Source organism: Anas platyrhynchos, chromosome 11, assembly GCF_047663525.1.
Source record: "Anas platyrhynchos isolate ZD024472 breed Pekin duck chromosome 11, IASCAAS_PekinDuck_T2T, whole genome shotgun sequence".
In the NCBI taxonomy this organism is placed as follows: domain Eukaryota; kingdom Metazoa; phylum Chordata; class Aves; order Anseriformes; family Anatidae; genus Anas; species Anas platyrhynchos.
The window spans coordinates 24,117,285-24,143,674 of record NC_092597.1 but is presented as its reverse complement, the minus strand read 5'-3'; the positions used below and the strand labels follow the sequence as shown (position 1 = coordinate 24,143,674).

At 59.8% G+C, this 26,390-nt stretch overlaps 1 protein-coding gene across 7 annotated transcripts; it reads left to right on the top strand.

Annotated features, from left to right (window-relative positions):
- Positions 1-23,113, top strand: TLE3 (TLE family member 3, transcriptional corepressor). Of its 7 annotated transcripts, none has more exons than XM_072043254.1 (21): positions 1-280; positions 781-899; positions 1,005-1,105; positions 1,295-1,358; positions 2,014-2,058; positions 8,737-8,799; positions 9,200-9,274; positions 13,958-14,159; positions 15,208-15,224; positions 17,188-17,307; positions 17,505-17,555; positions 17,647-17,802; positions 17,941-18,073; positions 18,239-18,420; positions 19,121-19,197; positions 19,369-19,618; positions 19,725-19,972; positions 20,192-20,339; positions 21,272-21,422; positions 21,853-21,929; positions 22,052-23,113. In XM_072043254.1, exons 2-21 carry the CDS (start codon positions 876-878, stop codon positions 22,157-22,159), a joined length of 2,292 nt encoding a protein of 763 aa, XP_071899355.1. In that variant the 5' UTR covers positions 1-280; positions 781-875; the 3' UTR covers positions 22,160-23,113. The 7 variants fall into 7 exon arrangements, with proteins under 7 accessions (XP_071899355.1, XP_071899354.1, XP_071899351.1 ...); XM_072043253.1 differs by having other exon boundaries at positions 13,955-14,159; XM_072043250.1 differs by having other exon boundaries at positions 9,200-9,304; positions 18,239-18,435.
- The last annotated feature ends 3,277 nt before the right edge of the window (positions 23,114-26,390 follow it).

Genomic DNA, 26,390 nt, shown 5'->3' with positions numbered 1-26,390 from the left:
GGGCGCGCTCCGGTGGCGGCGGCGCGGGCCGCGTGCTCCGGGGCTGCCCCAGTCCGCGCGCGGCGGCGGCACCGAGCGGCGGGAGCCGGCCCCGGGGAGCGCCCCCCAGACACCGCGACCCCGCCGCGACCCCGACCCCCCGGATCTCTTCTTCTTCCCCTCGGCCCCCCCAAGCCCAGCATGGCCCGAGGAGCCCCGGCGCCGCCGCTGCCGCCGTTCCGGAGCTGAACCGAGAGCCGGGAGGAGCGGAGCGGAGCGGCCGGTGCCGTCGCTCGGATGTGTACGGCCTTCTCCCCCTCCTCCTCCTCTCCTCCATGGCCGTCGTGCTCCGCCGTTAGTTCCTGGCTTTGCTTCCCCCCCTTTCTCGCCCAGGAATACCTCGGGGGCTCCTTCCTCGCCGCTTTGTTTTCATTTTTTTTTTATTACGATGACCCTTTTTTGGCTGATTTTTATTTTTTTTTTCCTGGTTTCGCTCTTGGAAAGGGAGGAAGGGAGGGGGGGTAAAGCCCGGCGGCTCGGGCGGCGGCAGCAGCAGCAGGGGCTGGCCGGGCTCCGCGGGTGCGCAGCGCCTTCCCCGGCCGAGCCGCGCGGTGCGGAGCCTGCGCCGGGGGGCGAGCGGGGCTGGCCGGGGCCCCGCTGCTTTTTTCTCCCCCCCCCTCAGCCTCCTTTTCTCCTCCTCACCCCTCCTTTTTTCTCTCTCTCTCGCTCTCTCTCTCCCCCCCCTCCTTCCTCGCCTCCTCCGCCCCCCGCACGGACTTTCCTCTCGTCTCTTTGTTCCAGTTCTCGGCCTCTCCGGGAGCGCTCCGTGGCCGGCGGGCAGCAGCGCACGTCGCGATCGTCGCGGCTGGCTCCAGTGACCGCGCCCCAGCCCGGCCATGTACCCCCAGGGCCGGCACCCGGTGAGTCCCGGACCCCCCCTTCCCTTGGCTGAGCTTCCCCCAATTCCCTTTTTCCCCCCCCCCCCCCCCCAAGCCGCTGAGCGTCCCCCCCCCCACTCCCCGCAGGCTCCGCACCAGCCGGGCCAGCCGGGCTTTAAATTCACCGTGGCCGAATCGTGCGACCGGATCAAGGACGAGTTCCAGTTCCTGCAAGCCCAGTACCACAGGTGAGCCTTGGGAGAAAGGGAGGGGGGTAGTGGGGGGGGGACACCTTAAAAAAAAAAAAAATTAAAAAAAAAAAAAGGGGGGGGGGGTGCCGTGGCGAGCTGCGCCCCGTGGTGGCTGACGGCCCCCCCCATACATACACACACCCGGTTGTGCTTTGCTTCCCCCCCCCCCCCCCCGCCCCCCCCCAGCCTGAAAGTGGAGTACGACAAGCTGGCGAACGAGAAGACGGAGATGCAGCGCCATTACGTGATGGTGAGCGGCGGGCGGGGGGGGGTGGGGGGGTGGAGGGGGGGCGGCCCCGCCGCCGAGCCCCCGGCCGAGGGAGGGGTGGAAAAGAAAAGGGAGAAATAAGTAGGGGGGGGTCGTCACCGCCCCCTCCCACCCCCCCCCCCCCCGTCCCGCCCTGCGGTAGCCCAGGCTCGGGGTGGCAGCGCTGAGCCCCCCCCCCCCCCGGCTCCCAACCGCAGGCTCCTAATCGCAGGGGGGGGATGGGGGGGGCGTGGGAACACCGGGACCCCCCCTCCGGTACCCCCCCGGCCCCCCGGTGCTGCCCCCGGGTCCGGTCCAGCCCAGCCCTCTGCGTGCCCCCCATGGGCTGGCTGGGGGCTGTGACCCCCCCCTGGAGCCCTCCAGCCCCCGACCCCTGGGTTTGAGCCGCTTCGTGTCCCCGGGGGGGGGGACATGGGAGGGCTGTGGGGTGTCCCCAGGGCGAGCCAGAAACATCTGCTGGCTGTAAGGTGTCATTTCCTCGGCTGCCAGCACGGCCCCCACCAGGATGCTTTCTGGTAATGACCTTATGCAAACGCCGCCTGGTAAATGAATTCAAATTCACCTCGGCTCCTTTTTCTTTTTTTATTTTTTTTTCTTTCTTTTTTTTTTTTTTTTGGTGTGTTTCTCCCTCCCCCAGTACTATGAGATGTCGTACGGTTTGAATATTGAAATGCACAAACAGGTGAGTAATGGGAAGGGGGGAGGTGGGGCTGGGGGGCTCTCCTCTTTGCCCTTTTTCTCAGTATTGGGGGGGGGGGAAATAAACCCTGAGCAGTGAGCGGGGGCGAGGGCAGGGTCGGGGAGGTGGCTCCGGGGGAGCCTCGGGGCCCCGCAGCCCCGTTTGGCGGAGCAGATTTGGTGTGTGCGCTCGGGAGAAACTCGGATTTGGGGAAATCTGTTTGTGGGGGGTGCCAGGAGGTGCGTGCCCGGCGTGGTGGGTTCCCGGTGCTCGGAAAATGGGGATCCCTGGAGCCTTCCCCTCCTTGGTGGGGCAAAGAACCCCGCTCTGGGGTCAAACCCCAACCCTCGCGGCGCCGTGGCGTGAGACTTGCAGGGAATTAGGGAATTATCTTTGGGATGCCGATAGCCGCTGGTGTGTTGCTCAATGGCACGGGTTTGTCTTTGCATCTGGAAAAATGAAGCAATGTTTGGTGCTTTTTTTTTTTTTTTTTTTTTTCCTTTGGGTCTCCTCTAATATGTAACTTGCCCGAAGGAAAAATATAGAAAGGCCGGAGCAGAATGCGGTGTGCTACCTTGATAAGATTACGGTTAAAGAGCCTAAAGGCTGGGCACATGATGGTAAAACTTAAAGGAATAAAGTTATTATTGAGATTAGACCTGATTATTTGTGCTGCTGCTGCTTACTGGTTTTAGAAGTAGTTCTAATTAAGAACTGAAGGCAGATACGAGTTGACATCAACTTTGCAACTCGCAGATCAGCCCCGTTCAGCTCCAGAGTGGTTTTGCTTAATAGCAGCATCGCGGTCCTGCCTATGGAAGTGTCGTTAGCAGATGATTAAATTCAAAGCAGCGTGTCTGGGAGTCTGCCTCTCCTTCACACACGGTTCCCTTCGGCTTTTTGGTGTGTGTAGTCACAGAGTAGCACAAATAATTACTGCTTAGCCGTCAGGGTTTTTTGTTGGGCTTTTGTTTGGCTGGGGTTTTTGCTTGTTGTTGTTGGGTGGTGGTTTTTTTTTTTTTGTTTTTTTTTTTTAATGTCTTCTTCCATGCAGATTATCCCAACTCCCTGTTCTCTGTCGCTTCACCCAGCCAGAGGTGTCTGTGTGAGGCTGCTTCGCCTCGGGTGCCTTTGGTTGTGGTGTGGCCCGGGATGCCCCCGCGCGCAGGGCTGGTGCCCGCTGCCCTGGCAGGTCTCTGCCAGCCTTGGTTTGGGGATGCAGCACATTTTGTCACCTGGTTGCTGGTGCTGTGATGGCTTGGCCCCGTGCAGGGGTTGAAATGTCGCTGTTTGTGCTGATGGGAGCTTAGGAAAGCAGCTCTGAGATGTGCGGGGTGTGTTGCACCGGGGATGGTGCCTGCAGAGCCCTGCTCCAGGAGGGGCTGTGCTGCTGGATGGGGACCGGCCGCTGGTCTTGGCTTTGTGGGGTGTTGGTGGGATGCTCGGCTCCTTCCGTGCCGTGGTGTGTCCCTGTACATCATTGCCTTCCCTTTGGCCTCAGGTCTGGGGCGTTTTTGGAGTTATAGAAGAGCCCCGCTGCGCCCATGGGTGCTTTTTGGCAGGGAGGCAGGGGGGTGCCCTCACCATCTCCCACCTGGATGCTGCAGGAGGGCAGCACCCCGGTGCTGGGGACCCCGAGACGTGCCGGGGGCTCCTCTGGGGGTGAATTCCTGGGGTGCCCCCAGCCTGCGTTGCTCCTGGTGCCATACACCGTGTGCCTCGTGCTTGCTGGGTGGGAAATTTGGGGAGGCGAAGCTGCCTCCTGCTTCAATTGACAGCAGCGTGCGTGGTGCCGGAGAAAACACCGCGGCGAGCCCAGCGCGCTTCCAGGCCAAAATCAGGTGGGAACGGGCACGGGGCTGGGGATTGAGCCAGGACCCTGGGGGCTGAACCCCTCCTGGGTAGCCCCGTGCCCAATTTGGGTAGCCCAGCGCCCACCAGAGCCCGGTGTGGCCGTGTTGGGTCCGAGCAAGGAAGTCAGGGGCTGACCTGTTCGGCGTTGCCTCGTGTTTATCCGCGCACAATCAAGGAGGCTGAAGTGCCTGAATTATTCATGCGGTGTCCTGCCCTCCAGACTTGACTGCTTGTGATTACATCTGCTTGAGACAAACATTGATGGATACTTCATCTTTAAGCAAAAGGAGATTGTCTGGCTGTGGGCTTATATAACAGATTATCTCTTCTGCGCCGAATATTAAGCGCGTGCATATGCGCCCGGGTGCGCGTTTTGGGTTGTTTTGTGTTTTTTTTCCCCCCCCTCCCTTTCTTCTCGTTTTGTTTCTCGTTAAGAAAAAAATGCAGTTTCATAAACAAGTCCATATGCAAGGAAATATTTAGGAAGTGACTACCCACTTTGTTGCATGTCAGGCAGTCAATCGCTCCTTACATCGGCCTGGCGGTGAATGCAGCGCTCTGTTACCCCGCTCGGCTTCCCCGGCGCGGGGCTGCTCAAGGCTTCCCTTCCCAAACCCCGGCGAAACTCTTTTTAAGGTTAATTGATTTTCACAAAGAGCCCTTCTTTCCCGTCTTGTTTCGGCATTGTTTTTGTTCAGATCTGGGCAGATAATCGCCAGACGCCATCCGAGGGAGCAACGATTCCAAAAGAAAAACTAATTTTGCGTTGGGAAACAGGACACCTCGGAGGGGGAACCTTTGTGCCTCGTGGTTGTTTTTTTTCTTTTTTTTTTTTTTTATGGCTGAGAACTCTCCACATAAGCACTTCTTGTTTTCGTGCTTAAACACTTAATGCTTTGGAACAAACCTAAACCCTCCCGACACTTCCCTGGGAAGAGAGGCTTAATTTTTTTTTTTTTTTTCCCCCCCCCCCCCTTTTCTAGAATATTCCAAGAACACAATATACTTTCTGTCGTGCTCGTTAGCGAGGAGTGCCAGGTAATAATTTGCTAAATACTTCGGAAGCCAAGTAATTTGCTAGGGTGATGCTTTCAGGGCTCCCAAGGTAGGAGCGAGCCCGTGCCAACCCGTTGGAGCTGCGGGTGCCCCCGGCTGGGCTCTGCCCCCCCCCCAGTAATGAGGGGGGGGGCGCCCGCCCCTCGGCGCCCCCTCCCCGAATTTAATTCTCATCAGCGAAGCTCTCCACTTTGCTAATAACGATAGCAGCCACAAATAGCTTTCAACATGCCATTGACAGCCCGGTTGGAGAGAGCACTTGAAATAGTGGTAGACAGCTGAAAGTACCCATAATTGTGTGCCGGAGTGAGAACCACACTGCTCAAGGGCCTGATTTTCATGTGCTTAAAGAGACAATATCCTGGCTTCAACAAACGCTTCTGGTGCTTCACGGCTGGTGTGATTTACTCCTCGTCCTCCTCCCGCGCCGGGCTGGGCTGGGGCAGAGCCGGGTGCGGAGCTGGGGCATGGCCGGGGGGCTCCGGGGGGCTCCTCGCCCTGGGAGCCGGGGTGCTGGGGGCTCACCGAGGGGCTCTTAAGGCTGTTGTGGGGCGTTTTGTGGAGGGGATGGAGAGCTGGGGCTGCCTCGTGCTTGGTGCTTCCTCTCTGGTGTTGTCCCACCTGATGAAGTCGTCACGCCGGGGAGGGTTGGGGTCCAGCCGGGTGCTGGGGGTGATGCAGGCACCGCAGGTGTCTGATCAAAAAAAATCAGAAAAATCACAAAAAATGCTCACAAAACGCTGAGCCAGAAGCATTTCTGGTGCAGCAGCAGGTCGGATCCCTGGTGGGGCTGAGGGCAGAGCGGAATTAGTGGGGATTTTGGGTTCTCCTCGCCCTTTTTACCTGCTGGGGGCATCCCTGCTGGGGCTGAGCATCCCTTGGGGGGCTCCGGTGGGTGTCGGTGCTGCCACCACCCCGTATGGCTCCTGGCTCTCCATCCTCTGCTGTGGACAAAGCACACGGTGCGTGCCGCGGGGATGCGGGGCCAGCCATCGCCATGGCAACCCCGTGCCACAAATCGGGATTTTTCATGGCTGGAGCTGCCCGCTGGGGCTGGGGGGGCTCCGCAGGGCGCGACGAACGGGGAAGGTGTCGGGTGTGGAGCCCTGCCCTGATCCCGCAGCCCCAGAGCATCCCTTTGTGCTGCCAATTAAACTTCTAACGGGGCCAACTGGAGTTTAATGTGCCGGGGAATGGGAAAAATTAAAGTGAACAAATATTTAAAGATTATCGAGGCTCCTGCTAACAGGAACCGTGGCGGTTGTAGCGTTTTGGACATTAATGTATTCTTGCTTGCTGAATGTGGGAGGTCTTTTTTGTAGGGGATGAAGCTTTTCTTCAAGTCTTTGTTGGAAATTTGGGCGAAATTGGACTTGAATGGCTGTTCTTGGTGCGTTTTGTGTGTCTGGGTGGTGTTAGTGCTTGGCAGCGGCCAGGGAAGACCCAGCAGCGGCTTGCTCCTCCCTGGGCTCCCCGCAGCCTGTTGGGGCGCAGGATTCTTCCCTCTGCACCTAAACGACCTGCCCAACACTCAGCCCGAGGGGCTGCTCTTGCTGGCTCTGGGGTTCTCCGTTCAAATTAGGGCTGAATTTGTTCTGGAACCTGCCAGGAGCCAGCAGAAAGGAGCCCACGCATCTGCTCACGGAGAGCGGTCGCGCTGGAGGAGCCGTACACCGAGTGCTCGTGGCATCCAGAATCCAATCGGCTTCATCAGAAGGAATAAATATTTAATGGGGCTGCAGTTTATATAGAGCCTAATCGATCTGTCAATGCCAAAAAGGCCTTGGGAGAGCTTTCCCTATCGCCGAGCAGCGGGCGGTGCAGCCCTGGGGTGCTTTCCCGTGGCACTGCTGCTCCGGAGCAGCCCCGCGCGGGGCTCGGCGGGGTTTTTGTGGCTTAATTCCTCATGGATTTGGCGTGAGGACGGACGTGCTGCTGCCTGGGAGGTGCAGGCACTGAGAGGCTCCTGCTGGAAGGAAGGAGCACCCTAAGTGCACCGAGCAGGAGGCGAGCCTCGCGTCCTTGCTTTCAGGTCCATTACGCTCCTGGCGGCCGCGGCGCTCGCCCAGCTGCGGCTTAATGCACCTGAGTCGCCGAGGCAGGAGCTGGGAGATGCCTCCTGCTTGAAATGCGGCACCAGCCGATTCCCATGACCTCTGAAAGGGCTAATAAAAGCATCAGGTGTCATCTGATCGCCGCGATGCTTTCTGAAAAGCCGGCGTCCAGAAATACCGCCGGCGCTTTGAAGTCGGAGCGCGCGGTGCCCGCCGCAGGTGCTGCCTCGCTGCGGGGTGTTTCGGAGGGTTTCTTTGGAGGGTTTGGGGTCCTCCTCGCGCCTTGCTGCCCCTTGGTTTTCCCGTTGGTTCTTCCCCTGCCTCTGCTCCATCCCTCAGAGCAGCGTTGAGTTTCTGCTGTGTTTTTTTCCTCCTCCCCTGTAAACGATCAGTTTGGGTTTCTCGCTTTTACTGCAGCCTTTGGGGAGCAGGCGGGGGTGAGCCCCTCTCCGTGCGGCACCCACAGGGGCTGGGGCTGCAGCGGGGGGCTCTGGGGGGCACACGGGGGGCTCTGAGCTGATGCTGGCCGATGGGAGCGAGACCAGGTAATCGCTTCTGCCTTACTGGTAACCGCTCGGGGCTGTCGGGAGGAATTCCTCGGCGTTTGATTGTGCTCCAGGGCTCCGCTCTGACCATTGTTGCGGCGCTGAAGCCTCACGGCTGCTCAGGAATTGTTTGAGTTGGACCAGAAGCTGTTTTAACAGCTGCTGCGGCCAGCAAAGCGGCCGGCGTTAACTCTTGGGATCCGGGGCATGCTCTGCCCTGGACCGGCCACAGCTCCCCATCCATCCCCTGCTCCTGCACAGCTCGGGGGGGTGCCCTGGAGAGGATGAGGCCCCCCCTACAAGCCTTTATCCACGGCTTGGCTGCGGGGTGGGAGCATCCCCGGGGCGCTCGGTGCGGGCACGGCGGTGGCTCCCAGCACTGGGGGGCTGAGATGCAAACTGCTGACTCGCCTGGAAGGCGCGGCGGGGTTTTTGCTGAAGGAAAACGTTATTCCCGGCTAATGGAGACGTCGCAGAAACCACAGTTTGACAGCAGAGGCTGTTATTATTAAACTCCTAAATAATGTGGTCAGGCTGACAGGTGTGGATGGTTACGGGTTGAATATCTGGGGTGTGATGTAAGGATGGCAGCCGTAACCCCAGCGGCTGCGCTTGGGGTGGGGAAGGAGCCCGATGCAGCTGGGATCGGAGGAAACCATCGGCCGCGCGTGGCACTGGCCAAGGTCACTGTTGGCTACCTGCTTGGTGCAGGGGGTGGCCTCTGTGTTTGCAGAGGTTTCTGGTAGAACACAGCCCTGGAAAATGGGTGGTGGGGCCGGGCTGCCACCCGTGCGTCCCTCGGGTGCGCCGCACCCAGTATGGGGCCGGAGCGGTGCCAGCACCCGGGCACCGCATCCACTCAGACCTTCATCATCTTCATTCCAGCTTCAGGAGTCGGGAAGCTGCCTGGGCTGGCTTTGTGCTGCACGGTCCCATGAGAGGAGTGGGGCTGAGATGTCAGAAGGGGGGAGCAGCCCCTGCCCCGTGCTGCGGGCACGGTGCGCCCCGTGCGCTTTTGCCGGGGAGCCGCTTCCTCCTGCGCCGTGGGGAGGGGAGGGGATGGGAGGGGAGGGGATGCAAATCTCTGCTGCTGCTGCTGCTGGCAAGCCCGGCGCAGTCTGCAGGAGGCAGCTTCGTGCTAACCCCTGCCTTTTCTTCTTCCCTTTTTTCAGACAGAAATTGCTAAAAGGCTGAATACAATTTTAGCGCAGATCATGCCTTTTCTGTCACAAGAGGTAAGGACGTTTCCGTGCCCCGGGTGGGGGCTGTGCTTCCCCAGGGAACCTTCCCCCCCCAGAGCAGCTTTTTGGGGGGCTGGGGTTGGTTTGAGGGAAGCGGGGCTCAGTCCCCCGTGGGTGCTGTAAAACCTTTGGTGGGGAAGAGAGGGGGGGACCCCGGGAGAGGCTTCGTGGGCTCTGCTGTGCCCAGACTGAGCTGGTGATGCAAAACCAGCCCCTTGCCTGTCAGGGGAAAGGAAAAGTGTAAAAAAAAAAATTAAAAACAATAATAAAAAAATGAAAAGGGGGGGATCAGGGTGGCCCCGGGGCATGGGGGGGATCAGGGTGGCCCCGGGGCATGGGGGGGACCTGTCTTGGTGCCACGTGCCCTGCTCTGACCCAGCCTCTGTCCCCGCAGCACCAACAGCAAGTTGCACAGGCTGTTGAACGTGCCAAGCAAGTGACAATGACGGAGTTGAATGCTATCATCGGGGTACGTGGACTTCCCAATCTGCCTCTCACCGTGTGTATACCCCTTTTATTCCTATCATTTACCATAACCAGAGGCAATCCTGCGCTCGGGCGGCGTTAGGGAAGGGCAGCTCATGGCACTGCCACCATCCCAGCCCCCCCCCGATCCGGCACTGGGCGAGGTGGGGTCGCAGCCAAATTCCCCCCCAGCACCAGGCAGCACCAGGAGCCCCCCCTCCAGCCAAATGCTGCTCATCCCCAAGGCTGGGGGGCGTCCGAAGGGAGCTGAGCAGGGCCCAGGTCCCCCCAGCCCCCCCAGCCCAGGCTTGCCTCTGCCTGTACTGTTGATGTGAAATGTGCTGTAAGCTTGCCGGAGTTGTTCCATGCATTGACTTACCCGCTTCGGTGTGGCCGGGGTCTGTCGAGCGTTTTTAAGACTTAACGACTTTAATTGTCTCTTAATTGGTGTAAAGGTCTCGGTCCTGCAGGAAACCTGCTCCTGTCGGAGCTCCCCTACGCGGGGCAGCGCAGTCCCCGAGCAGCGTCCTGGCCCGAGAGCTCTTTTGGGGCTAGCTCTTGGTTTTCTGGAGAAGATTTAATTTTTTGGAGCATTGCTTTTGGTTTTCTATAGAACATTTATTTATTTTTTTTTGAAGCAACTGTCTGCACTTCTGCCTTATGGTACGAGGGAGCTCCCCGCCTGCATTTAACCCGCTCTCCTGCACGGAAGCAGGGGCAGAAAGCTTCTTGCAGCAGCTCTCGCTGCATCCTGCACGTCCTGGGAAATGTGCGGAGCCTGTCCCTGGTTTTTCCCTTTTAACGGGCAGCCCCAGGCGGCTGCGGGGCCGGGCAGGGGCTGGGGGGGGGGAGCTCGGCGCTGCTTGGCTGCTCCTAGCCCTAGCCAGGAGGCAGGCAGCTAGAGGCAGATATCGGAATTCAATTAAGGTAAACGAGCGGGGCCCGTGACCCCCATTTTCAAGGTAATTGCTTCCTCGGAGCAGAGCTGAGGCGAGTGTCGTCCCGCCATTAAGCAGCCAGCCAGTTAATCGCTCTGCCTGACGAACCTGCACGAGGCAGGAGTTACGGGCAGAGGAGGGCGCGGGGCTGCTCCCCGGGGAGCAGGCACCTCGTGCTGTGGGGTTTTGGTCACCCCGTCCCCAAAACCAGAGCTTTTTCCCCTTCACCAGAGAGAATTTCTCCCCGCACCGCTTTGTTGTTGGAGGGTTTTGGCGTGGGGCGGCTCGCTCGCGCGTGTCCGTGCTTCTGGGGTGGGAGAGAGCAGCCCGTGGGGCGTGCACGGCCCCCGCACCCCGTGTCCCCTGGGGACAGGGTGGGGACAGCGGGGACAGGGTGGCTCCGCTGTCCCCGCGGGGCCTCGCGGCCAGAGGAGGTGGCTGTGTTTGTAACCGCGCCAGCAGGTGCCCAAAACAAAACCGACCGGCGCAAAAAATGCACCAAACCATTAAAACCTTTTTTCGCCCCTTTTGAGGTCAAGAACTGTTAATTTTATGCATCTAGGCCATTGTCTCACAGTTCCTCTGCTTCAGGCTTCTGTGAAATTGAGCCCTTGATTTGGTTATAGCTCTGGAAATGATTAGACTACTTTACTAAATTTAACGCAAGTGGTGAACTTAAGTGGTGAACCATTAAATCGGTTAACAAAGGCATGAAGCATGATGTACATAATCCAATTAAAAACACTCTACATACAAGATATTCCTTGCCAGCCTTTCTCGTAAACCGTAACCTCTTCATATCTTAACCATATTTGTCTGGCACACGCCGGGAGACCCCAGGAGGAAAAGGGCTCTGCGCCTGCGCGCCCCTCGCCGCCTCCTCTCGCTTGGCCGGGGGACCCGGGGCTGAGCGGTGCTCGGTGCCCACCCTTGCCCCCAGCCCCCTGCCCCAGGAGGGCTGCAGGGTGCCACGGGGAAGCTGCCCAAATCCCCGGGTGCTTCCCGGTGCTGGGTGCCCAGTTTGAATCCCTGGGTGCTCCCAGCACGGCCAGCAGTGGGTGCCCAGTTCGGGGCTGAGGTTACGGGGATGGTTTTGGGGTGGTGGAGGTGGCCGAAGAGCTCCTGCACCCCGTCAGCCCCCAGCTTGAAGCTTCACCCATGGGGCTGCTTGGCAATGAACCCCTTGGTGATGTGGGGTTTGGAAACTGCCTTTTTTTGGGGAAGGAACAAAGGTGGGGAGGGATGGTGTTTTTTGGCAGAGCAGGCACAAAGCGAGGGGCATCGCTTCGCTCTGCTTCAGCCCCCTGCTCCGTGGACACCTGGGCAGGGTCCCCCCTGCTGCGGGGTCTTCCTGGATATGGGATTCCTGGTGGGATGCGTGCTCACAGCTCCGTGGGCTCGCCTGCGTGGATGTGGCAGAGCAAAGCAGCCGGGAAGGACGGAGCTGGGAGCGCAGCGTGGGCACCCTGGGCTCGTCGTCCCTTTGGCACCTTCGGTCCCTTCGGCGAGGGAGCTCCCGAGGTGCCTCCTGCTCACCGGTTCCTGCTTGCCAAAGGGAAAAAAAAATGACTCTTAAACATTATTTTAAGCTGAGGTGGGACGTCGTGGCTTGGTGCTTATTTCTACCCCTTTGCTGGGTGGTTCATACCCCATGGGGCCGGTCCCACGCAGCTCAGCGAAGCGTTGGCTGGACGTGTTTGCCAGCAGCTTGAGAAAAAAAAAAGAAAAAGAGAAAAAAAGGAAGAAAACAGCGTTTTTCTGCTCCACTGGAGGGAGAGGCTCAGGGGGCTGAGCCGTCCTGCCTGCCTCGCTCTGCCCCACCTGGGTGCTCGGAGGGGCTGTGCCGTGTCCCTGGGCTGTGCCCTCAGCCCCGTGCGGGGTCTGCCCGTGCAGCGGGGTGCCCAGGGCTCCCTGCCCTGCCTCCAGGGCTGCTGCTGCCCCGTGGAGGTGGCTGGAGGAGCATCCCGAGACCACCCTTCTGCCCGCCGTGGAGAGACGAGGAGAAAGCGTTGGATTTGGGGGCTGGAAAGCATCCGGGGAACGCTGCGGTCCCACAGCCCGAAACGGGTGGAAATCATGCAGGGCTGGGACTGGAAAGGGCTCCTTGATTTCCCTACGAGGTCAGGCGCTGTGCCGCTCACTTGGAGATGGGAAGGATCGATAACGGGGTGCTGGCAGAGCTGTGGGGCTGGGGACCCCCTTGTGAGCCGTGGTGCCCCCTGGTCCCGCCAGCGTGGGCTCCTTGTGCTGCTGCCTCGTGCGTGCTGGACTGAGGACGTCTGTGAGATTTTGGAGGGCCTGAAGATGCCGCCCCCTCCCCGCACCATGGATGGAGCAGCCCAGCAGAAGTCTGGAGCTCCTGCTTTTGAGGATAAAACGATTCATGCCTTTTCCCTGCCGGTGCTGCGGGTGCCTAATAATTGCCTTCTGGATTTGGCTCCTGCCACAGCCGAGACCTTTGCACTGCCCGGAAGAAGCTGCATTTGGAGATAATGCGTCTCCTCGGCCCGAAACTGCGACTGCTTACTTTCCAATCTGACCCCGGGTCGCTGCGGGGTGGGGATTTCCCTCTCGCCTCGCTCGGGGTTTAGAAACCCAGCCCGGCTGCGAGCAGCGGGCAGGCGTGGGCTGCCCACCCCGAGCTCTGCCCGGCCCCTGCGCTGCTTCCCCCAGGAATTCTTGGGGCTGTGCCCCAAAATATGGGGCTGTGAGGGCTGCTGGGTGGTGTTTGTGCTTTGTTCCCGTGGATTAAACCAAACGGGGCCGTGATGGTGCTGGCAGCAGCCCCGTGCTTTCTCAGAGGACCCCTGCCCACTCTGTGCCCCCATCAGGGTGCCCATGCAGTGCGCAGGCTGGCGGTGCGTCTGCTCACCGTGCCACAGGACCCTCACCCCCTGCTTGCCCCCTCAGCGACCATTTGTGCCACGTTTGGTGGCACTGGGGAGGGAGAAGATGTGGCTGGTGCCAGCACAGGCTGGCAGGGGAGAGGCGAGGGGGCTCTGCTGGTCCCCCCCAGCCCCTCGTTCCTGGGGTTGGTGCAGCAGGAGGGGTGGAGATGCTGGTGCCGGGGAGCCTCCTGGGCAGCCTGCTGCTGTCCACGGTGTGGGGAGGTGGAGCAGGAGCTGTGGAGATGAAACGTGGTGCTTGGGAATGAGCGCTCTGAGCCAGGCTTGGAGCAGTAACCCCCTAACTCAAATCTCTGCCCGCTTTCTCCAAAAAAAAAAGAGTTCGGATCTGACCCAGGGGCGCGAGGGATGCGGCTCCTCCTGTCCCTTCCTCTCCCCAGAGCCTCAGCTCAGCTCTCCGCGGGCACACCACGGGATGGCTGAGCCAGGGGGTGCCGGCAGGGTTGCAGAGTGGCAAAAGGGTCACCTGCAGCTCGGGCACCCCCTGGGCGCTCTGCTTTTGTCCCTGTGGTCTCGCTGAGCGGCCGCTGCTCCGGCCAGAGCCGTTCCCTGCGGCACAGGTAGCGCTGATGCTTTTGCTTCTGTCTGTCGGGGAGAGCAAAACCAGGCCTGCAGCGACGATGCAGCTCACCTCGCATCGAGGACGCATCCCGTGCTGTGGTTGGGACCACCCCTGGGTTCCCCCCCCCTGTTTTGGGGTCCCTCCTGCTAACGGGGCTTCTCCTTGCAGCCGGCCTCACCTCCCGGCGCCGCACGCCTCGGGGCTCCTCCGGGGTGGCTCCAAGCCTCCCCCATCCCGCTGCCCCCTCCCTCCCCGGCTCACTGGTGGTCTCATTGCAGCAGCAGCAGCTCCAGGCTCAGCACCTCTCCCACGCCGCCCACGGGCCCCCGGTCCAGCTGCCGCCGCACCCCTCGGGCTTGCAGCCTCCCGGCATCCCGCCCGTCACCGGCAGCAGCTCGGGGCTGCTGGCGCTCGGCGCCCTGGGCAGCCAGGCACACCTGGCTGTAAAGGACGAGAAGAACCACCACGACCTGGACCACAGAGGTGAGAGCCCTACCCCTCGTCCCTCTGCTGCTTGGGGTTGTGGGGTGGTCCCAAAGCGGTGCCGGAGCCCCCCCGGTGCGCGGCGTCGCTGCCTCCAGGTCACCCAGGGGCACCCGGTGGGGCAGAGCCTGCTGGGGTTTGAGGGGTGTTGTGGGGTGGGGGGGTTGGCTCCAGATTGCTCCTTTCTGTGCCCGTTTAGGACAGGGAAGGCAAATGACCCAGGAGGTGACACCATTGGGTTGAGCCCTGTTGGGTTAATTCGCTCCTGTGGCCCTGAGCTCGCCCTCGAGGCTGAGCCCTGCAGGCATGGAGCTGTGCGGTGATGGCAAAGCACCCTTCCTCCTCCTCCTCTTCCTCCTCCATCACCATCACAGCTCTGCTCAGAGGCTTTGATGGCCTGGAAACCAGTGACGTTCACTATTGTGCACGTTTTTTTCTTATTAGCCATAAATCATTCTTTTGGGGAGGAAAAAACAAGGCACGGGTTCAGCTGCGCACCAAAAGTGGTGCAGGTTTTCCCTGCAGCCCCGTGTTAGCACGCAGGACCTGTGATCTTTCCCCCATCGCTCCCGTAGCTGTGAGGTTCCCACACGTGTTTGTCTCCCCGTGAACACCAGCAGGAGACAGATCCTGGCAGCAATCACCCAGTTCCCTTCATTTTCCTGCAGAGATCCCAGTTACCAGGAGGTGCCAGGGGAAACGGGGCCGTGTAAACGCGCACGGACCCTTCTGGGCTTGTCACCTTGGCTCTCAGGACCCCGTCCCCATGCCCTTCCCTGTGCCTTTCGATGCCTTTCCTCGATGCTTTGTGCATTTTGCCATCTAAATGAGAACGGGCAGAGGGGGAGGAGGTGGCACGAGGGAGGGAGATGGGTTTGCGAGCGAAGCCGAGCGGAGCCCGGCATGGGCTGAGCTCGGGTAGGGCACTGCAGCGGGGAGCCCCTGGGTTTGTTGTTTCTGTTCTAAGCCTTATTCTAACCGCTGTTGTTTTTGTGTCTTCTTTTTGTTTGGCTGCGACCTCGCCTCTGCCACTGGCTGCCTCTAAAAGAGCGCGACTCGAGCGCGGTGAGTCCCGTGCCCCCTTTTCCTCCCCGTGCCCCCTTCCCTCTCCATCTCGGTGCCGATGGCTGCGCGGTTTTGCTCCAGTTACCACATTAAAAAGCAGCCTCCTGGGTGTCACCTCGGGGGGGGATGCCTTTCCGATGGGTCTTATGAAAGAGAAAATGGAAAAAAAACCAGGCGAAATCCCCACCCCGTTATGGGATGTGATCACTGTGCTGGGCTCGGACCCCCCCGGGGCTGCGGCGCGCCCCCCGCTGCTGGAGCTCCGCGAGCGAGCGCGGATAAAAAAAAAAAAATCCTTCAGCGATTAGGAAAGCTATTTTATTCCCGATCACTCTCCTATTATCTTGGGTCATCTAATCTGCCGGGCCGGTTGGGGCTATTACGCCGTGTTAAGTAGGACTCGGAAGGTCAAGCAGTTAACTAACCAGCTCAAGAACCGTGCTCGAGGGCAACTGCCACCTCCAGCACTGATTTCATTTATTTTTAATTTTTTTTTTTTTTTGGCCCTGCCTTAATGGCAGCGGCGTGGCTCTCGCTACGGCCAGGCGCTGCTTTGTGGCACGGTGGGGGCTCGAATAGGTTGTGGGGGGGGGTTCAACCCTCGCCCCCCGCCCCGGGTGCCTGCTGCCCGCGTCCTGCAGCCGAGCTGCCGGCACAAAGCCCGGCTGAGCCGCGGCTTTGCAGCGATTTCCTGCCATCCGTGCACGGCCCCGGCCCCTCGCTGCGGAGGGGCCCTTGGAGAGCCGAGGGCGGATGGGAAGAAAAGTGCTATTTAAAGGGGGGGGGGGGAGAGGGGAATCGGGCATCATTAACCTGCCTGCTCGCAGGGGCGGGGAGGGGGCCGTGAAAGATGGGAATGTTCCCGATCTATAAAATAAAACACGGGGCATTCCCCGGGGAGGTTTAATGCGCACGATAATCAGAGTTAGTCATTCATATTTTCCTAGCCTTGCCTGAGCAATAAAAAATATTTAGTTTCTTGGCGGCGCGCCAGCAGAAGGCTGAATGGATCGATGCCTCTAAATGCTTGACATGATTCTCTGGTAGCTCCGAGGTTTTTCAGCATGACTGCCTGAGAAGAAAGACCCCGGTGTTATCCAAAGCTGCTTATTGGGTACCGAGGAGAAACATGAACTGCTTTAGTTCTCCCTTTCAGAAGGAAAAGAAAGGCAGGCAGAGGGGCTTAGAAACAGCTCTGCTTAGCAGGGGCGGCGAGCTCCGCGACCAGACGCGCGGTGACGGCGATTGCTCCTGCGGCTCCCAGAACCTAATTGAATCCCATCGCCCCGGGGCCGGGCTGGCGGGGTTTTGCCAGCCCCGGCACCGCTTCCCTGTTCCCGTTTTTCGCTCCCAGCCCAGAGCTGGTGGGCGAGGGGGGTCCCTGGTGGGGCCACGGCTTCGGATGTGCCCGGGGCTCCTGCGCAAAACCCCAGCGAGCTCGGCTGTGCCGCCAGGCTCCTTTGCTGGGTGTTTTTCTAAATGTTTTTTGAACGCCCTTTGGCTTGGCGGAGCTCGGCTGCTGCTGCGGCTTAGCCAGGGCTGAGATAAAGCAGCTCCCTGGCCACCGGGCCCCGCTGTGCCCTTTGCTCCCCTAATAAAACCCGGGGACGAGGTCCCGGCTCTGCTGCCACCGAGGAGAACGCCTGCCCTTGTGCCGAGCTTGGGGCTGGGGTTTGGTGTCCCTATTTACCAGCAGCCTCCCCAGCTTCCTCGCAGGGTTTTCCATTCGGAACACCAGGCAGCTCCTCCCTTCTCCCTGCTTTTGGGGCAAACGGGCTCGGGTGCCTACAAGCAGCCGCGTGGGGCTGGAGGCGATGCCGGGGGCTCGCCTGCCCCTGGGGTTTTGGGCTCTGGGGCTGGGTTCTGGGCTTGGTGCTGTGCCCTTCAGGCTGCTGCTCTCCAAGCCCCTGAGTCTTTGTGCTCGTAACTCAGCCGTGCCTGTTGTTTTATTTTATTTTTGCAGAATAACTCCGTGTCGCCCTCGGAAAGCCTGAGAGCCAGCGAGAAGCACCGGAGCTCCACAGATTACAGCATCGACTCCAAGAAGCGGAAAGCGGAGGAGAAGGACAGCATGAGCCGATATGTGAGTGGCACGGCACGGGAAGCGCCAGCAGGGGCGGGCACTGCTTGTTCGGGCAGGGCTTTGGGTAAAAGAAAGCTGGGTTTGGGCAAAACGTGGCGAACGCGGGGTGGATGCGCCCTGCCTGGTGCTGCCAGGGGGGTTTGGCTCTGCGGGGGCTTCTGTGGGGTTTTGGGGTGCTGACTCCTGCTGTGTTCCAGGACAGCGATGGTGACAAGAGCGACGACCTGGTCGTCGACGTCTCCAACGAGGTGAGCCGAGCAGCATTTCGGGAGCTCTGCGTGCTGGGGTGGGGGTCCAGGGGATGATACCGGGGTGCGAGCGCTTTCTCCCATCCTACAGGACCCCGCCACCCCCCGGGTCAGCCCGGCCCACTCCCCCCCGGAGAACGGCATCGACAAAGCCCGCGGGCTGAAGAAGGGGGACGCACCGAACAGCCCGGCCTCGGTCGCCTCCTCCAGCAGCACTCCCTCCTCCAAAACCAAGGACCTGGGCCACGTACGTGCCGTGCCCTGTCCCCTGCCCTGCCCTCCCTGCAGCATCCCGAGCAGGGGCTGCCCTCCCATGGGTGCTGGTGGTTGAACCTCATCCTTTATATGTGTTTTTTTTCTTTTTTTGGGTTCTTTCTCCATCCAGAACGATAAATCGTCAACGCCCGGCCTCAAGTCGAACACTCCGACGCCGAGGAACGACGCCCCCACCCCGGGCACAAGCAGCACCCCGGGGCTGCGACCGATGCCTGGCAAGCCGAGCGGCATGGACCCTCTGGGTGGGTACCCCCGGGGCTCCCCAGGGCTTGGGGGGGGGCAGGTTTTGGGGACCCACCCCAGCTCGGCACGAGCCCCGAGCGCTTTGCATGGGGACGGGGACGATCAGGGGGTGGCACAACCATCGCGCCACGGTCCCCCTGAGCGCATCCCTGACCCCCCCCCAGCCTCAGCCCTGCGGACGCCCATCTCCATCGCGGGTTCGTACGCGGCCCCCTTTGCCATGATGGGGCACCACGAGATGAACGGCTCGCTCACCAGCCCCGGAGCCTACGCCGGCCTGCACAACATCCCCCCGCAGATGAGCGCCGCTGCCGCCGCCGCCGCCGCCTACGGCCGGTCGCCAATGGTGAGCTTTGGAGCTGTACGTAGCACTTTTAGCTCCTTTTTTCGCTCACGGTGGGGGCGGGAGGGGTTTGGGGATGTCGGGGGGTTCCCCTGTGTTGGGTCAGGGAGTGGGGGTGCTCCTGGCCGGCCGTGGTTTGATTTGGCTGCTGGTGAGGGGGGCTGCGCATGGGGTTTGGGGTGTGCACCTTTGGGTATCGCTCTGCGTTGGGGTATCCTGGCCTGGGTTCATGGGAAAAGCACTGCACAGGCAGCTCCCCCTTCGTTCAGACCCTCGTGGGTAGACCAGGAGTTGGGCTCGATGATCCTTATGGGTCCCTTCCACCTGGGGATATTCTATGATTCCATTTTTAGTACTGCTAAATGCCTCATTGTGTGTTTTAAAGCCCAAACACAGTCAGAATGGGAACTAAAGCACTGCCATTGCTGCAGAGTTTGGGGTTTCTGCAGCACTGGGGCGCAGCTTCCCACTTGGGACTTGGGAACGGTGTGGGGAGGGTGAGCAAGTCCCACGCTGCTCCTGGAGGGCCTGAAATCTTTGGTTATCTCCCCAATCCTTCCCCTTTCTGGTGGCGTGGGGGGGTAAAATCGCCATCAGCTATTGAGCAATTGTGGGCAAACGGGGAGCCGCGGGGCTGGGGCTTGGGGGGCTGACGTGCGCCGTGCCCGGCTCGTGCCCCCCTCACCACGTTGTCTCCCGGCAGGTCGGCTTCGATCCTCACCCACCCATGCGAGCCCCCGGCCTGCCCACCAGCCTGGCGTCCATCCCCGGAGGGAAGCCGTAAGCACCTTAGGGTTTTCTGCGGGGTTGGGTGTGGGGTTTCTCCACGGGGGGGACCGCGGTCAAGTCTGGGTGACCCCCAATTTTGTGGTGCCCCCGGCGAGGCCGTGCTGCGTTTCAGCACTCCCATTTCCCGGGGCTGACCCCCGTGTGTCCCCCCCCTTTTTGCAGAGCCTACTCGTTCCACGTCAGCGCCGACGGGCAGATGCAGCCGGTCCCCTTTCCCCACGACGCCCTGGCCGGCCCCGGCATCCCGCGGCACGCCCGGCAGATCAACACGCTGAGCCACGGGGAGGTGGTGTGCGCCGTCACCATCAGCAACCCCACCCGGCACGTCTACACCGGCGGCAAGGGCTGCGTAAAAATTTGGGATATCAGCCAGCCGGGCAGCAAAAGCCCCATTTCCCAGCTCGACTGCCTGGTAAGGGGTCTGGGGGGGGGTCCGTCCCCGTGCCGCCGGCGCGCTGCGCGGTCCCCCCCAGCCTGGTGCTCACGGTGACCCCGTGCCCCTGCCTCCCCCTCCCCAGAACAGGGATAATTACATCCGCTCCTGCAAGCTGCTCCCCGACGGCCGCACGCTGATCGTGGGGGGGGAGGCCAGCACGCTCACCATCTGGGACCTGGCCTCCCCCACGCCCCGCATCAAAGCCGAGCTCACCTCCTCCGCCCCCGCCTGCTACGCGCTGGCCATCAGCCCCGACGCCAAAGTCTGCTTCTCCTGCTGCAGCGACGGCAACATCGCCGTGTGGGACCTGCACAACCAGACGCTCGTCAGGTGAGCAGCCGGCACCTTCCCTGGGCTCCCCGCGTGGGTTTCCCACTTGCTCGGTGCGGGGACAGCCCTGGAGGTGCAGCGCTGGTGCGCATGGTGATGCCCTCCTGCCCCGAGCAATCCCCCATCCCGCAGCTTCCCCAGCTCCCTCCGTGGGTTGTGCCGTGCCTTCCCCCTTCAAGATTATTATTATTTATTTTTTTTTTTTATGTTTTCTCCCAGGCAATTCCAAGGCCACACGGACGGTGCCAGCTGCATAGACATCTCGCATGACGGTACGAAGCTGTGGACGGGGGGGCTGGACAACACCGTGCGCTCCTGGGACCTGCGGGAAGGGCGGCAGCTCCAGCAGCACGACTTCACCTCCCAGGTGAGCCCTTGGGCTCGTGGAGCCCTCGTGCAGGGGTTTTCTGTCCATAAAAACTGGGCCTGCCTGCTCAGGATGGCCCCAAAAGTGGCTGGTGCCTCCATGGTGATGGAGGGAAGCTCTTCCTGCTGGTGCCTGCGTGTCCTGGGTGTAACGCAGGAGCATTTGAGGCAGTGGGAGCTGTGGGACCCCCCTGGCTCTCATTTTTAGCCCCTCTTTTGTTGCTTTTTCACCTGGTGCAAGACCGGGCTGCCATAAGGAGAGCAGTGCTCACACCAGGATGCTGGAGGAGCCCGGTGCGTGATGTGGGAGCAGGGCACGGGCAGCTGTGTGCCCCTGGAGACCTCCCAGAGCCCTCTTCCAAAAAAAAAAAACCAACATCTGGGACCTCACATGCCCTTAGCAAATGTGTCCATCCCGTGAGGCTGGCACCCCCCCAGAGCTTTGCATGGCTGCAGTCCCCTGATGTGTCTGTGCTTCTCCAAACCCTAGGAGCCAGGACTCGCAGCTCATGTAGCCGTGCTGCCATCCACGCTGAGCCTTTCTGTTCTAGACATGCCAGACAGACACTTTTTGTCCTAAATGTCAGCACTGGGAGCACTGTCCCTGCGGGATGCTGCTGGGTGCCTCGTGCAGACCCCCAGCAGGGCCCCTCCTGCAGCTCCCGGCTCTGCCAAGCCCCGTTCCAGCTCTGGGATGGGTGATGATTTAGGACAGGGCTCCGTCCCTTCCAGCTTCCCAGGTCCTTTCCCTTCTGAATCTCTGGCCTTGCAGTCAGCTCTGTGAGCAAAACCAGGTTAAAATCAACCAGAGAAAAAGAAAGAACAGAGTGGGGTGGGCGGAACTGGAGGAGCTGTCTGGTGCTGTCCCCCCGGCATCTCCTGCAAAATCTGGAGAGACGCAAACCCCGCTGAGAGCCCCCCTCTGCCCCGCAGATCTTCTCGCTGGGGTACTGCCCCACGGGCGAGTGGCTGGCGGTGGGCATGGAGAGCAGCAACGTGGAAGTGCTGCACCACACCAAGCCCGACAAGTACCAGCTGCACCTCCACGAGAGCTGCGTCCTCTCCCTCAAGTTCGCCTACTGCGGTGAGTGGGGGCGGCGCGCGCTGCGCTCCCATGGGTACCCCGGGGAGCCCTGGGGTTGCGCACGAGGATTTGGTGCTGGGAGGGCTGAGCACGGAGGCTGCGGGCAGGATTTGTCCCGGGGAGGGTCCTGGTGGGGTTTTTGCCATGAAACAATCCTGCTGCTCCACCTGGTCGTGGTTCTGAGCCCCCAAAATCTGAGCCCCCACAACGTGGGGAGGGCGAGCCGCGGGCCGGCTGCGTGCGCAGGCGGTGGCGGTGCTGGGGTGGGTGTCCAAAAACTCCCCATTTCCCAATTTTTCCCACTTCCCAATTTTTCCCAAACCCTTTCCCGAGTGTGACCCGTTGGGGCTGGGAGAGGGGTGTCCACCCAGCTCTGGTGCCGGGGGGGGGGCAGCTTGGCTCCTGCTGACGCCGTCTGCTCCGGCCGCAGGGAAATGGTTCGTGAGCACGGGGAAGGACAACCTGCTCAACGCCTGGAGGACGCCCTACGGAGCGAGCATCTTCCAGGTGCGTGGCTGCTTTTTGGGGAGGGCACGGGGGGGTGGGCAGCTCCTGGACCATCCCAGGGGCTTTTAGGTTCAATGCCACCACGCTGACCCGATTCCTGTTTTTTTTTCCCCTCCTTCCAGTCCAAGGAATCCTCGTCTGTCTTAAGTTGCGACATTTCAGCGGATGACAAGTACATCGTAACGGGCTCTGGTGACAAGAAGGCCACGGTCTACGAGGTCATCTACTAACCACGGAGCGGAGCGGGGCTGGCGGCGCCGCGCGCGCCGTGCTGCAGCCGGGCGGTGGCAGGGCTCGGCGCACGGAGGCAGCGGCCGGGGGCTCGGCCACCGACGGGCGGCCCGGGATTACACACGGATTTATTTGGAGGTCTGCAAATATGGCACACATTGAAGCCCTAAACGACTTTTGGTTTTGGTTTTAGGGTTTTTTTTTTTCTTTTTTTTTTTTTCCTTTTTTTTTTGGTTTCCTGGTTCTTTCCGTCTGCGCTTTGGTGGCACTATACAGGACTTATTTTTTATTGTGACTTTTTTTTTTTTTTTTTTTTTTTTTTTGGTGCATCCTGCATAAGACTTGTGAAAAATGTAAATACCGGACTAGTAAATAGCATTTGGAAGGGTGGGGGACCCCTCCCGGTACACTAGGTGTGTATTTTTCGTCTGCTGTAATTGTATTCCACTGATGGTTTTGGTGGTGGCAATTTTTTTTTTTTTTTTTTTTTCCTTCCCCCCCCCCCCTCCCCGCCCCAAAGCGTCCGTTTGGGACGCGACCTGGACATGCAGCGTGTAACCAGACTGAGCAAAGATGTCCACTGGTGAAAGTTGTTCCTACTGTCGTACACGTGCGTTGTTCGGTGTGTTAGTCGTGTTCGGACGCTGTACGGACTGCGGTGAAGTCGGTCGGATCCTCAGCTACTGACGGGACATCAGCAAAAACAATCACGTTTTTATATGGATTTTTGTGCTCGTATGTTTGAAGAAAAGGGGAAGCCCGCGAATCCGGGAATCATCTGCTCGAGCCCTTCTTGGTCTTCGGACATAAGCAATGAGGAGTGATTTCAAAGAAAGCATAGTAAATTCAGCTCAGGGAGCCACGAAAGATAATAGCAACTTATGTGTTTTGTATTCAAATGAAAGTAAAGAATTAGAATTGATAACCTTTAAAATACAGTTTTTTAAAGCAAAGTTTACTAACAAGTAGGGTTTGTGTGTGGTGGGGGGAAGGGGCTGGCTTTGGTAGGGTCCTGTGGCTATATGGTCTTGTGTCTTCTGGTATATAGGTTCCGATGAAGCAAAACCCATCCCCGCACAGGCCTGCATTTCAGCATTTTGTACTAAAGGGTAAAAAAAAAAAAAAAGAAAAAAAAAAAAAAAAAAGAAAAAAAAAGGAAAAAAAAAAAAGAAATAACGGGAAATAAAAGTATTTGTGTAGCAGAAGTGCTCACCCTGTATTGTAGCATATGGAAGAGAATTTTTATACTACGTTTTTAATGGATTATCTTCTAATTTTTTTGATTTTAACCTGGGCAAAGCCCACGTAGGGTCGAGGTGAGAGCTGCCCGCTGGGGACGGGCGGGCTGTGAGCTTCGGATGTGTGCCTCCAGCATCGCCTCCCTCCGGCCATCGCGGCCGCTTCGGGGGGAGAGGATTTGGGGTGGAAAGGAGATTTCCTGGAAAACGTGTCTTTTCCCCTTCAGGATGGCGTTTCTGAGATTTTTTGCCCTTTTCTTTTTCCAAACCGAGGGAGATGTCCCAGGCAGAGCGCGGCTCATTAGCGGCCGGAGGAGATGGGATTGGATTGCTCTTGTGCGCTAATTACCCGGCAAGGAACGGAGGAAAAAAAAGCTCTTTAAAACTGCATTTAAGGAAGGCGGCTCTGAGGGTGGTTTGGCTGAGAAAAAGGACTGGAAAAGCCTGGAAAATCCCGTTCCCACCAGCCCCCTGCGCTCCTGGGCTCGGTGATGCTGTGGGGCACCAGCGGGGACGGTCCCAGCGGGGGCAGCTGCGTCCCCCCAGCCCTGGTACAGCCTCTGGGATCATCCCCATGTCTGCAACATCAGGAAAAGGGTCGATGGCTCTGGAAAACCTGGCTGGCAGCTGCCCCCTGCCCTGAGGGCACCGCCGGCTCCCCCCCTGCCTGCTCGCCCCGTGCCATCGGCGCTTCGTTTCCCGCGCGAGCCCCCCGCCAGCGAGGAACTGCACGTGGTGGAGGGCGGCCGAGTCAGACTGCTCAACTTCACGCCAAAGGATGTAGCAGGATGTGTACAGCTGGGAACAACTACAATTATTACATTTTTTTTTGTAAAAAAAGAAAAAACGGGGGGAGAAAAAAAGTAAAAAAATAAATGTAACGAGGCTCAAATGAAGGGAAAATGTCCATAAACGATTTGACCTCTGGAAACCTGCACTGAGTTGATGTTAAATGTGAGCAAGCACAGTGAGAGGCTGTTCCTGCATGGGGGGGCTGGGGTGCAGAACCCCCCCCCCTTGCCAGGAGGGTCCTACCCCTCTCGGCATCCTCGGGGTGCTGCGGGATGCGACCACCCGTGGAAGTGGGCTGGGACCACGAACCGTGCTGCGTGGGAGCTGCTGGACTCCGGCCCTGCTGCTCGACTCCTCTCGTCCTGCTGCGGATGCTTTTGGTTGCCGCCGTGCCCCAAGGATGCTGCGTGGGGTTGCCGTGCCCCGCGGGGCTCTGCTGCCTCCTGCGTGGGCATCCCCACCTCCTTGGAGGGACATGAGGCTCCCCTGATCCAATCCTCGCTTTTTTCTTCTCAAAATGAGCCTGAAGCCATCACCTGCTGCTTTGTTTTTGCCTTCATGAGCCTGCAGCCTGATGGGGATTCTCCGTCGGTGACACCTGGGGACGATGCCACCGCTGCTGCGTGGGGCTGGGGGCTCCTCTGTGCTCCGAAATTGCCCGATGCCAACGTCCCGCATTCCTCTGCTGCCAGCCCGGGCGCCCCGGCAGCCGAAGCGCTTTCCTTGAGCAAGGACACACGCAGCGTCCTGCAGGGCTCTGCCCCGTGATGTATTGAACATGACAGAGCCTGCTGCGAGGGAGAAATAAAAAGCAGGAGCAGCACTCTAACTGCCCGGGCTTCCGATAATGTACGCCGCTAAATGGTGATGAGTGCATTTAAAGCTGATTTTAAGCTGGATGGAATGAGGGGCTGGCACAGGGGACCATTAAAAGATAAAAATTGCAAGAACTCCTTTGTCGGAAGGTTTTGGAGAGCCCGGCGCACGGCACTGGAAGGGTTTGCCCCGGCCTGGGGGCACCCGGTGCTGCCCCTTCGGGCGGCTCTCAGCAGTTCCCAGCAAACTGTTGCCCTTTGCAGTTAATTTGGTTTGACTGCAACCTTTCCAAAAGTGCTGACGGAGAAGGTGTTGAAGCCAGGCACAGTCTCTCCGATTTCCATTTACGTTATCAGCCAGGCGCCGGCTGTGTGGACTTTGAAGTTGAAGTATTCTGAGCCCTGCGCACTATTTTTTTTTTTCCCATTATTATACATTCTTAAGACCTTTTTTTTTTTGGCGTTTAATGCTTTCAGTGGCCGAGGCTGCTGTGACCCTGGTGCAAAACTCGGCTGTCGTGCTCCTGGATCCCATGGGCATCGTAGTGGGGCACCCGGAGCTGCCTGCGCCGTGCTGTGGGTGCGCTGCATCCATCCCCAGCCCGCAGCACCCGTTGGGTTGTGTTACCTGCTTTTCATTAAGGCATTTCCATTGCCTTCTGTGAGCACCGCAGCAGCTCTCTCACCCAAGGATGGGTTCCCACACCGGAGGCACGTGGGGTGTTTGGTCCCTCAGCTGCTGAGCCCAGCCGCTACCCTCTGGAGGTAGCCCACGCATCGCGCCCGCACCGCTCCTCCTCCCCAGCCCGGTTTTCTGGGGCGGCCAGCAGGTGAAATTACGCTTTGAGTAACCGCTAATTAGCAAATTACAGCGTTCGGGCCCAGGCGCTGGGGCAGAGGTCGTTAGCTTGCCTTGAAAAATATCATAAAGGAAATAAGCGGGGTGGGTGGCTGCTCACGCCGCCGCCCTATCGCACCCCCTGGCTCCAGGGTGCAGAGCCCGCTGGTGGTGACCCTTGTGCCACCCCATGGGAACGCTGTCCCCAAGGAGCTTTTTGGCCACGTGGCTTTTCCCATGCTGTGCCTCTGGTCCCTACAGGGCAGCGCCAGGCGTTGCTGTCGGTGTAGGGAAGCCGTGCGGTGACGAACTGTGCCAAACTGCGCCGTGCCACACCGTGCCCACCTTGGGCACCAAGAAGCCACCCTCAGGCTGGGCTCCCCAGGAGGGCAGCCACCCTCTCCGCCCCCCAGGTTATGGGGTGCCCCCTCCGTTCTCCCCACAACCACATCTGAAGCTCTGGGGACGAAGCGGGGTGCCCGTAGCGAGCACACTTTGCGCCTGCAGCCGTCGGGTGCCGTGCGTTGCGCATGCGGTGCCGGGCAGG

Excerpts from the sequence above, each read along its gene's own strand:
- TLE3 (XM_072043249.1), top strand. The coding sequence starts at position 876 with ATGTACCCCCAGGGCCGGCACCCG. Across the intron at positions 17,803-17,940 it reads AAACCAAGGACCTGGGCCAC|AACGATAAATCGTCAACGCC; the intron begins GTACGTGCCGTG and ends TTCTCCATCCAG. Across the intron at positions 18,074-18,238 it reads GAGCGGCATGGACCCTCTGG|CCTCAGCCCTGCGGACGCCC; the intron begins GTGGGTACCCCC and ends ACCCCCCCCCAG.